This window comes from Bos taurus, chromosome X (assembly GCF_002263795.3).
Source record: "Bos taurus isolate L1 Dominette 01449 registration number 42190680 breed Hereford chromosome X, ARS-UCD2.0, whole genome shotgun sequence".
Taxonomy (NCBI): Eukaryota; Metazoa; Chordata; class Mammalia; order Artiodactyla; family Bovidae; genus Bos; species Bos taurus.
In genome coordinates this window covers 128,770,337-128,783,009 of record NC_037357.1, presented here as the reverse complement: position 1 = coordinate 128,783,009, position 12,673 = coordinate 128,770,337, and the positions used below count along the sequence as shown (strand labels likewise).

At 38.6% G+C, this 12,673-nt stretch overlaps 1 protein-coding gene across 2 annotated transcripts in view; it reads left to right on the top strand.

The window, feature by feature from the left end:
• The window catches only part of GLRA2 (glycine receptor alpha 2), a 208,493-nt gene extending 196,630 nt beyond the window's left edge, over positions 1–11,863 (top strand). Inside the window, exon 9 of one of the 2 annotated variants that reach the window (XM_005228450.5) lies at positions 10,307–11,863. In XM_005228450.5, coding sequence (XP_005228507.1) covers positions 10,307–10,585 — 279 coding nt within the window. In that variant the 3' untranslated portion in view covers positions 10,586–11,863. The remainder of the gene's footprint in view (positions 1–10,306) is intronic. The other variant, NM_001192914.1, reaches the window with a different exon arrangement.
• Positions 11,864–12,673: the final 810 nt, after the last annotated feature.

Genomic DNA, 12,673 nt, shown 5'->3' with positions numbered 1-12,673 from the left:
TTAAAAACAATAGAGTGCTGGAGGTGAGGTGTGGTCCAAAGTGGAGTGAAGTATATAGCTCACTTTAGAAAATTAGATTCAAAATATGCATTAAATGGACCTATATCTTCAGGATAGCCCATGAAGTCTAACATATTTACACCTGGCCCTTTAAGGAAAATGTTTGCTGACACCTGGACTAGAGGGAAAGCAACAAGAGCTGAGCCCTGAGAAGTAAATGGGACATTACAAAGAGTTGTATTTTACTGAAGTGAGAGCCACTGGAGGTTTGAGCTCATGAAGATCTGACCTGACTCACATTTTAACAGGATTCCTCTAGTTGCTGCATTAAGAATAGACATTTTTATTGGGAGGGAGGGTCTAGAAGCCAGGGGATCAGGTAGAAGATGATCACTGTGATTCTGGCAGAAATGATTCTGATGAATCACTGTATGGTGGCTCAGTCCACATGGAGTGGACGAGCTGGTAAGAGGTGCCTAGCAATGGCACCCCACTCCAGTACTCTTGCCTGGAAAATCCCATGGACAGAGGAGCCTGGTGGGCTGCAGTCCATGGGGTTGCTAAGAGTTGGACACGACTGAGCGACTTCACTTTCACTTTTCACTTTCCTGCATTGGAGAAGGAAATGGCAACCCACTCCAGTGTTCTTGCCTGGAGAATCCCAGGGACGGTGGGGCCTGGTGGGCTGCCGTCTATGGGGTCGTACAGAGTCGGACACGACTGAAGCGATTTAGCAGCAGCAGCAGCTCTGGTCTGGAGATTGAGCTGGTTAGACTTCCCGGTACTAGATATGTTACATGCCCTGCCCCTGCCATGTGCAGGGGAGGCTAGATACAGTTGTGCACATGTACAACCAACTAAAGCAGAGCTTTTTGAGTAGGCACAATGTTGCCCCCCAAGGGACATTTGGCAATGTCAAGAGACATTTTTCATTGTCACAACGGCAGCGGAAGTATGTTACTTCTAGCAGGTAGAGACCAGGGATGCTGCTAAATATCCTAAAATATACAACACAGTTCTCTACCACAAAAATAATTACTTGGCCCCAAATGTCAACAGTGCCATGAGTAAGGAACCTTGACCTCAAGAAAGGCCCACTAATGGAAGAAAAAATAAAGATGGGTTTTCATGGATAACTAGGAGTCTTAGCCCAGCTCAACTGCCAGTGCCCTAACTCCTGCAAGGCATCTGCAGGCTGTGGCAACAGCAATTTTGGAGTCCCAGCTCATACCAAACCTGAATCCTGCTTGTCCTCTCTTGCCCACATATCTTTCCCCAGTTATTGGAAGTGAGCTTTGTCCCAAATAAGGAACTCTGCTGCCTTTTGTGTGTGTGTGTGTGTGTGTGTGTATATATACACACACACATACAGAAGCTTTTAAAAATAACATGTGTGATTGAGATGATGAAAGAGATTTTGTGTAATGACAGGCAAATGGTGCAGAGCACTACAGTGCAGGTATTAATTTGTTTAAAGAGATTTTTGAAGAAAAATGTTCTATTAATTAAAATTTCAAGACTTAAAACTTAAAGATGTTTGGTGATGACTGTAGATCTACAAGAATTTTACTCTCTTCATCAAACCCAAATGGACTGCATATGAATTCAAATACCCTTAATATTGTGCAAATATTCCTTAGTCTTTGCTATGGGTAATAACTGATAAGGTCTCATTTATTTGGTGAAATACTTGCATGTATATAAAACATAGTGGCTTTTCATTTACCTAGCTTTATTATTTTGATTTGTGAGTAGCTGCATAAATGAAAAACTATTCCTTCGTGTTCTGGCTTGTCTATTCCATTTATTTTCTTTGCAAAGAAGTATGCATTTTTTGCTAAGATTGTTAATAAGATGGATCTAATTTTATATATTTTCACAGTATCTGGTCTACTCACTAGCTTAACACTGGGAAAAAATGGGCAGTGTTTCAAATATAGATCATAAATACCTCAGCTCTTGAGTGGCACTGTGGAGTTTAGGTTTGCCCTAATTTTCTATAAATTCAATATGTAAAAACAGACCATGTGATAAGTAAGCTAGAAAAGCATTTTTCATACCATGAAAGACTTTTCCAACATTCATCTAAGAAGTATTTATCTTATATACGTGCTTAGTCGTTCAGTCGTGTCTGACTCTCTGTGACCCCATGGACTGTAGCCCGCTAGGGCTTTGTCCACGGGGATTCTCCAGGTAAGAATACTGAAGTGGGTTGCCATGCTCTCCTCCGGGGATCTACCCAACTCAGGATTGAACCCAGGTCTCCCACATTGCAGGTGGATTCTTTACCAACTGAGCAACAAGGGAAGCCCAAGAATACTGGAGTCAGTAGCTTATCCCTTCTCCAAGGGATCTTCCAGACCCAGGAATCGAATCAGGGTCTCCCGCATTTCAGGGAGATTCTTTACCAGCTGAGCTACCAATAGTATTCAACACAGGCAGCTTTAGCCCCGTATTGTTCTACGTACTGGGGCATTCAAGGTATGCAAAACTGGGTCCTTACACTTGAAGGTCACATAAAAGAGGCTGACATATAAGCAGCTAAGTTTAACATATGATGCAGCAGGTTCCATTATGGGGTCAGCTTCAGTGCTACAGACCCATGGCCCAGGCGCAGGGGTCAAGAAAAGGCATCCTGAATGAGATGAGTAGAATCTTGAAGAACATGCAGGAGCTCACCAGGTAGAGGGAGGTGAGGACTATTCTATGCAAAAAAATAAAGCCAAAGACCATGAAACACCATGAGAGAAGCAAGTATAAGGCAAGATATAGTGGGTCCTTGAAAATCACGAAGGAGCTTGGGAGTGGTCATTAAGGAGATGAGAAACTGTTGAAAAGTATTAAGCCAGGAATGGAAGCAATGTGCATTCCTTCAGTTTCACTAGAGCAGAAAGTAGGGCTGGCTTCAAAATCTGTGGGACCTGGTACAAAATGAAAACGTGGGGTGCTTGTTCAAAAACCATTACGAACTTCAAGATGGCTACAGCAAAGCATTAAACCAAGTATAGGACCCTTCAAAGCATTGGGGTGTGTGTGACTGCACATATGCCTGCCCACAAGGCCGACTCTACCAGAAGGCATCAGGGCAGAGGGAGGAAGAAGAGATTAAGACCTTTGTTTGCATACTGTCCAGTCTGTAGTTGAGAAGAAAAGTCTTAAGCATATCAACCAGCTAGAGATTAGTCTCGAGGCAATATACTAGACAGCATTATAGTCCCATACTCAAACTCAGAAAATGGCCAAATGGCTGATTTCTTCATTTTAAAGAGGAAATAGGAGACCAAACATGTTGAGAGACTGAGGGAATTCAATCCGAGCCTTTTAGATTCTATCCCAGTGTCTCCTCCTCCTCTTCAATGTCAAGGCAGTGAATCTGCAGTGAAAGGGATAGGATGGAAGTTCTTTGGGCAAGACTGATCCAGAGGCTGCAGAAAGGACTGCAAGTGACCAAGAAATGGAAATCAGCTAGGAGACAACTGCTGTCCCCTCCCTTCTCCCAGGGAGCACATCCTTTCTGAGACCTTTCTCAGAATCAAGAGGATCTTTCCAAGCACAATTTTAGAATATCTCATGGGCCTAGCATTGTGCCAGGGAAGAAGGGTACAGAAATGACTCAGGCACACTCTCAAGAGGTTATCCTTTGGTGAATGAAGACAGTAGTGGGAATCCGCTATCACAATCCACAGACTCTGTCTACCTATTCTTTAATATGATTGGGAAGCAAAAATTTTAAATAATAAAAAAGAAAATTGGAAACGAATTCTAAACATCAATAGGTAGCTACAGAGTTTTTTTTTCAGATTCAGGGGAGTATAGATGATTTGTAGATTGCCTTGTATATCTCTCAGTAATATTACCATCCATACCCTCACCAACTCTAAAGGCTTCAGGCTCACCTGAGCCCCAATAAACCTTTGTACATATCTCAAGAATCTCTCTCATATCATTCTCTTCAGTTCTCCTGACCCCCTGAAAACCTAAGGTCTTATTCATTTTTTCCTTCTCTTGGTTCTTAATATAAGGCTTTAAACCAGCACCATGGCTTGCAAGGTTCTATATGATCCAGTCCTTGGTCATTTCTGAAACTTTGTCTCACCCCACTTTCTTTCTGCATTCCATGGGCCATTCTACCATCTCTCAACTGCAGGAAACTTTCCTATCTCCAACATCTCCCAACTCTGCTGTCCCTTCTTTAATGCTTCTCATTTTTTCAAACCTCTAATGAAATATCACTTCCCCAAGGAAAAGCTTCTCTTATCTGATCTGGCAGATAAGAGGACCACTATTCATAAGCTCTCATAGCACCCTATACTTTTCCTTCAGAGCCCTATCATAGTTAGTAATTCTGTATTCATGTGATTCTTTCATAAATGCTTGTCTTCACCTCAAGGCTGGGAACTACCTGAAGGCATGAGTCTGATCTGGTTTGCTCGTCACTGGCTTCCTGGCAAATGGCACAGTGCCTGGCATGTCCTCGGGACTTTTATGACCATTTAATCTAAAACATCCATTTCTCTGCCTTCCATCTCTCTTAGGTGTATTACCTTGATTGTTTTATTTCAAGGCATTCATCATTATCTCTGCGTGTGTGTGTGTGTGTGCACACAAATATGTGGGAGTGTCCTAACTGTGTATATGTGTGTGTATATATATATATATATATATATGTATAAATATGTGTTTATGTGTGTACACATGATTTCTCTACTTGTTACTTGTTTTCTCCAATAGCAATGTAAACTCCAAAAAAGAAGAGACTTCACCTCCTTGTTCACTGCTGTATCCTCACCACATACCTGGCACATAATAGGTGCTCGAGGAATTATTTGCTGGAAATATGAATACATAAATGGCAAGTGCTCAAGAAATGAACACCAGAGTTCATTCTCCTTCAAAAATCAATAGTAATAGGAGGAATGGAGAGAGTAGCATGGAAACATATACACTACCATATATAAAATAGGTAGCCAGTGGAAATTTGCTGTATGACTCAGGGAATTCAAACGTAGAGGGATGGGATGGGATGAGATGGGAGGTGGGAAGGAGGTTCAAGAGGGAGGTTATAGAAACCAATCCAATATTGTAAAGCAATTATCCTCAAATTAAAAATAAATTAAAAAGAAAAATCAATAATAATGATATCCTGCATTGAAAAAGAGATGATCCACTGATAATGGCTTTCTTTTGGGGAAAAAATGCTATTCACTGTCTACCCCCAAATGACACTGTAAGAGTTTTAATTCATTTCGCCACATCATTAAGCAACAAGGGATTATATTTGGCTTACTTTATTTTAGATCAGTTGTTCCACAAATTTCGATTGGATTCTTCATCTATAATCTTGAATGGAAGTCATTTGGGGCCTGATAGAGACAAATTCATAAAACCCAGAAACTTCCAGAGTGTTCAGAATCAGAGAGTTTGGAGATCTGACAAATCAGATTTGAATTTCAGCTTCCATATTTATTAGCAATATAACTTCAGGAAGCCACATAACTTCTCTCAGTCTCAGTTTCCTCTGAAACCTTGTGACTTGTAGGGACAGTTTGGTGATAGGATTGACTGTGGTTTTAAGTGCATGGTTTATAATTATAATCAATATATGGTATCTATTATTCATATCTACTCCCAAGTCCCCGTGATACAGAAAAGAAAACTGAGGCCGTAAGAATTGGGAATTTCTCAAAGCCATCCCTCTTCTCCAAGTCTAGGTGATAGAAATCAGCAGGTCTACAACTAAGCACCACCTAGAATTGGGCTTCCCTGATGGCTCAGCAGGTAAAGAACCCACCAGCTGTGCAGGAGACACAGGAGATGTGGGTTCAGTCTCAGATCCGGGAAGATCCCCTGGAGAAGGAAATGGCAACCCACTCCAGTATGCTTGCCTGGAGAATCCCATGGCCTGAGAAGGCCTACAGTCCAAAGGGTCACAAAGAGTCTGACACGACTGAGCAACATAGCACGCACGCAAGGCTTCATTTGCTCAGGGGACTTTTTTGGGGAAAACCTGCTTGTGTTTGGACTCACACTGTTTGCAAAGCAGCGCTGAAGACTCCATTATGTCCTTGCATTGACTGAAGCTCAGTGCAACTTTCACTTCCAACTGGGCCATATCCTGGCCCAAAAGACTGAAGATTCAATCAAAGAATCTGGGTGAGAAATGGAATGGAGTTTTTCCCCACCTCAGTTTATAGGAGTCCTTTTATTTCCTCCTTTTTAGGACATAAAAGAAAAATTAGAAATACTGGTCCCACTGAAATCTTTCACTGCATAAATCCCATAATCTTTAATTATATTGAAATTATTTGCTTATAACAAACAATTCAGTACCATGCAATTCTGCTGAGTTTTAGGTTCAATTTCACATCTAGACAAGAGTTCCAAACACAGGAATGGGTAAATCTTATAATAAGTAAAACAAATGGCTAAGATAAGTAAAATAAGGTGATAAGTCTCCAACAAATTGCATAGTGCCATGGCAGTTTTTCCTATGTAGACAGGATTTAAGGAGATTTTATCAAAGTGGGATACAGAAATTGAATGTATTGAAACTTTGACTGGATGATTCATTTTCTATGAAATTGAGTCAGTGAATAACAAAACAGAGTGAGCTACAAGTATTCACTACTCAAAGATACTGAAGATGGTAGGTCAGCAGCAATAATTAAGTAATTAGTTTTCTGGCTAATTATAAGAAATGGAGAATATATGCCTGAAATTCTTTCCTCACTGAGAGAATCACACCAACTCTCCCGGTGAATACATTCAACTAAGCTGTGCCTTCAGATTGTTCTTTATTTCAGCTTTAGTTTATCCATGACTCAAGCTCATCTCCATTTTGCCTTCATATAGGAATCCTGCCATATTACCATAGCATTTTATTCTGAACCTGCTATAAAGGCAATTAGTCATTCATTATAACACCAAAATTCAAAGTGGTTGCAATTATGTTTTCTGAATCAAGCCCTTTGATGTGGGTAATTTAAGGTTCTATATTTAAAATGCATTCAATGAGTCATAATGGTAAATAAGAATACCCTTAAACTAGCATTCATATCTCCTGCACATGAAAAATTAAATGGATAATTTCTACCTACAACAGATTTATTTTGTGGTGGATAATTTTAAAGAATTGATTTAATTAGTTGTAACTATGCTCAGAAGTATAATTTGAAATACCATTGAATGGAAAGGGAAAGTATTTTCAAGCAGAGAGAAAACTCTCTTAAAATTTCCTTTGTTCACTAGTCAATGAACGTTTATTAAGCACCTACAGTTTGCACAGCAATGTACGACACAATAACCTAGTCCGGCATAATTCTATTCTAGTTCTGCTAGTTAATTGAATGAGTTAACCTCTTTAGTTGTCCATTCACAGTATGCCAATAGACAACAGGAATTAAATGAATGAGTCAATCTGAGAAAAAACATGGATGTATTTAGGATTCCTTTTGTTTCATGTGCTAAAAACCAGTTACCAGCTAACTACTCTTTTTTATTTCTTCAGAGACCCAGGAATTTTAAAAGAATCTTATTTCACTCAGGCAGTGAACTATACACTTAGTCATAACTTTCTAAGTGTTGATACAGAACAGCAATTTGTAAGATTCTACAGATATGGAAAGGAAAAACAGCACAGTAATTTTAGGCAGATAAGGGGAAATATATTTTGAGGGCTGATTTTCACTTAAAAAATTATCTTAGACTTAATAACATAGACTAGGTTCAGCATTTTAGAGCTGGACATTAGAGCTGATCTAGGCCACTGGTTTCTAACCATTTGTATTAGAGACATTGGATTTTTTAAAAAAAATATGGATTCTCCATTCTCATTCCCAGAGATTGTGATTCACTTGGTCTGGAAGAGGCTAGGAGGGGAAGCAGGCAGAAATATAACTTGTAAAACTTCCCTTGCATCCAAAGCTGAGACCCACAGACCTAGTCAAGCCTCAATATTTTGGCATGGGGTCTCCAAGCCTTGAAAGAATAAATATCCTGCCTAAGGAAAAACACAGCTTATAACCCTTGGAGCCACGCTTAGAACCCAAACAGCCAAATTCCTAGTCTATATCTATTTACTAAACCAATTGACAGCATTTCTATTTCTCTCACACACTGGTTCAGATCTAATTACAAGTTAGTAGGTAGGAAGAATAAGACTGCTTATAACTCATAACTAACACATTCCCTCCTCCTAGAGACCTGTGTGTTTCTTTACTTGCTAACTAATGAGTCTTCCAATGATGCTGTAATGATTAATATATCTGTTTATTTCACATTTGTAAATACTTATTTGAAACTTTTGCACCTATAAAATATATCATTCCCATTTTAAGGCAAAGAAAGTAGATTTACTATTTGAATCTGAGTCCAGTTGAAGTCTCTACTATAGAGCTTATAGAGCTGAGCACATAGCAGTACTCAAATATCCAGCTGGGTTTTCTTAGCCACGTCCCTTACATGAAAATGTCTTTAGTTTGGCCACTTCCACTGAGTTCTAAAAGCTCCATGCAGGTAGGGCTCTTGTCCAACTTCATCACCTGTCTCCCAGCATCTAGCAAAACGCTTGCCATAAACTCAACACTCAACAACTAATTGTTGAATGAAAAATCCTACTTACATTTTGTTAAGAAATGAGACAGAGTATCCTGAACCAACTTGTGAAAGACAGTCTCAAATACAAAAAAGTATTGGGAAGATGGTTTTATAAAGGAGTAGTTTTACAATTATTTTATTAGAAGAGCTTTGGCCTGACTTTCCTCACATAAATTTGTCTTTGTTGTACCATTTGGGTTACAGTTGGGCTTTCCCTCACTAATATTATGTTAACAGTCCTTCATTCAAATGATACAAATGAACTTACTTATAAAACAGAAATACACTCACAGATTTCAAAAACAAATTTACAGTTACCAAAGGAGAAATGTGGACGGGCAGGGATAAATTAGGAGCTTGGGATTAACATATACACACTACTATGTATAAAATAGGAAACCAACAAGGACCTACTGCATAGTACAGGGAACTCTACTCAATATTCTGTAATAACCTATGTGGGTAAAAAGTCTGAAAAAGAATGGATATACATATATGTATAACTGAGTCACTTTGCTCTACACCTAAAACTAATATAACATTGTAAATCAACTAAACTCCAATAAAATTTTTAAGAAGTCCTTCATTTAGTATACCTTTTATATGCGTGAAAGCGCAACTGACATGCAATAAATAGTGATGAAATAAAATACCGAATTTTACTGTCTTTTGGGAAAATATAACCAAATTAATTAACATAATATTATTCTCTGGAAAGATAAAAGAGTGCGATATCTTTGGTGAGTCAAAAGGGTGGCACAGTATTATAGAAAGCACTAATCTAGTTGCAGAAGATGATTCAATCGATGACTATTTAGAATTAAATTTTTATTAAGCAGATCATTTCAATCCTACCTTTTCAACCCAACCACACACCCAAATTCCATACTTTTGTCTCTATGAAGGGTATTTTCTCTTTACCCAGAGGTTATGACTTTGCAGTCTTTTATCTGATTCATGTAGAAATGAGGTACTGACATGAGCTAAAATGACATATGTTTAAATATGATAGAGATGAATAGCCAAAGAAGCAATGTAAAAAACTGACAGTATAAAAATTAGCCATGGTAGAAATATTGAACACCAAACAATGAATATTTAATCTCTGATATCCAACTGAGATGAACTAGAGGGTTGGAGGGGGGGAAAGGTATACATTGAAGGAGTTAATCTTAAATCTAACACTAATATTAAAGCCAAGGTTAATGGAAGGAACTGGGCTGTGAATGGGCCACAACAGCTCAGGAACATGATGAGGATTCAGTAAATGCTTTATTGAATGAATGAATGGGTAAATGAATGATTAAGTGAATGAGTGTATGAATGAACTGTCCTCTTTAGAAATCTAGAGTATAGTACTTGGATTTGAAGACTTGGCTTTAAAAACAAATCTATCCAAAGCTGTGGATTAATAAACTAGATTTCGGGAAAGTCAGTGCTGGATATAATATAGGTGTTTCTATTTTTCATTTAATTAAAATGACCACAGAGTCATTATTCTTACCCTTAATTTCTGAGTCTTAAAAAGTTAATGAACTATATCTGTTCCATGAATAACTGAGTTGAACTTGAAAGACAACTTCCCATTCCAAAAGCTTCCCACACTACCAGTTAACTGTGATTTACCCTTTTCCTTCTGAAGAATTTTAAGCATCTTCCATCTGATTTGACTGACAACCAATCTGTACTTCCTCTGTCTTTATTCTCCCAGGAAGAAGATGTTACTCGTGAAAGTCGTTTTAATTTCAGTGGTTATGGAATGGGTCAATGCCTTCAAGTGAAAGATGGAACAGCTGTCAAGGCCACACCTGCCAACCAGCTCCCACAGCCCCCCAAAGATGCAGATGCCATCAAGAAGAAGTTTGTGGACCGGGCAAAAAGGATTGACACGATTTCTCGAGCTGCCTTCCCATTGGCCTTCCTCATTTTCAACATCTTTTACTGGATCACATACAAGATCATTCGGCATGAAGATATCCATAAGAAATAGATGTGCTCTTCAGATCCTGGGACCTTCTTGCCTAACTGCTGTGCTTGTAAATACACAGTGAAATTGTCTTCATATCACTTTGACAGAGGAGAAGACTGGGGGAGGGGGGAGGGAGGATCATGGGGGTGGGTTTCCTGGCACCTACATGAATAAAGATAAGTTATCCGGGCGATGAAGGAAAATGTTTGCACAAAATTAAGGTTTTGCAGAATCACGTGAGCATAATTACATTCATAGTCTTTAGCATTGCTCTTTCAGATGATGCATTAATTAGACATGATATGCAAGGTCAAGTACTTGAGGGCTATTTGTTTTTTGGTTTGGTTTGAACTAATTCTGGAACTGAAAAGATAGTTTGAACACATGTGTGTGCACGCACGCACGTGCGCACACACACACACACACACACACACAAGGAAAATGCTTACCATCTGACCATAGTGACTAGTCTATAGTGAGTTGAGGACCAAACTTTTTCAGGAAAATGCTGCCTTGTTTTTAAAACAGCCTCCTGAGCTATGTTCTTTACAATGTCTGTAATTAGTGTTTCACCTGAGAAATCCTTTTGTGGTCATAAATAATTTCTACTTATTGAGAAAACAACAACAACAATACATACCAATCACAAAGAACAGGTTTCTACTTTATTGTCTGTGTAAGTGTGCATTTTAATATTCTTTTTCTTTCCTAGATGCAATTTGGGGATTTGAATTGTATATTGTGAAACTGATTTGATCATATACCCTCTTGAAAATGAATGCCCATTTTCTTTTAGATCCAAGTTAGCACACAACAGTTTTTTTCTGCTTTGCCTATATTTACGTGCAATTAAGTGCTCAAGCGTGACCTAGCCATTGCAGCCTCTCAGCCACAGTATTTATGAAGATGATGTGTCCTGAACGATGTAGCTCATATTAGCCTGAATTTCCCATTTCTGCTTTCATTGTAGGTGTAACTCTTAATCTTAATGTCAACTGACCCATGATTTCTACTGTCAATCCAAGTGAATATTGTTTGAAATATCTTTAACTAATTTGAAGAATTTTAAAGTTGTACTGTGATTTTCATAACCTGTTTCCTTTTTGGTACCAGAGATATGTGGTTTGAATCCTGGCTACATGTTTTAAGTAAGAAAAAAAAAAAAGACGTATTTTTGCTTACTCAGATAAAAGACAACCTGTAAAAAAATATAATGAAAAAATTAAATTTTACATGTGCTGTAAAAGGGGTTATTAAAAATATTTGTTCAATTTCAATAAAGCTAAGTGTGCCACAGAAGCTAAGTCTTTTCACTTTTGCATTACAATGTAAATAATTGAGATGAGAATGGTAACTTAGATTTTTGTTTCTGGTCTTCCTCATAAACTTGAAGTATTTACATAGCTATTATACTTTTGTTGTAATATAAAAATGTAGCTCATAGTACCCCCATGAAGAAAGAAAAAATACATCATTCTCATTGTAGAAACAGGGAAATGGAGATAAGGAAGTATTAGTAGTCATTGTAAACAGAAGCTAATACTGGACATGAGATACAGAACACTTCCAAGAGCACTTAGGAATCATAAAATACCAAACTGAAAAGAAATTTAAAATATCAACCTGTCCACCTATCCATCCTGCTTTTGTCAGGAATAGAGTTCCATGATGAAAAATAATTCTGAGAACCCCAGTGAAATAGACGTAACTCATCTTGGCCCTTGTAGATAAAGTGAAGTCGCTCAGTCGCGTCCAACTCTTTGCGACCCCATGGACTGTAGCCTATCAGGCTCCTCCGTCCATGGGATTTTCCAGGCAAGAGTGCTGGAGTGGATTGCCATTTCCTTCTCCAGGGGATCTTCCCGACCCAGGAATCGAACCCGGGTCTTCCGCATTGCAGGCGGACGCTTTACCGTCTGAGCCACCAGGGAGGCCCTTTTCTTAACTAAAGGTATCCATCATAAAATTTTCAGGAAGACGTGGATTCCTAAGCTGATGTTTATGGCCTTTTAAACCTATTCAAATATTGAATCATTTCCATAGAAAGGAATATTGCAGAACGGCTAAAAGCATGAATTTTAGAGTTAGACAGACTAGCTCAGCCACCTA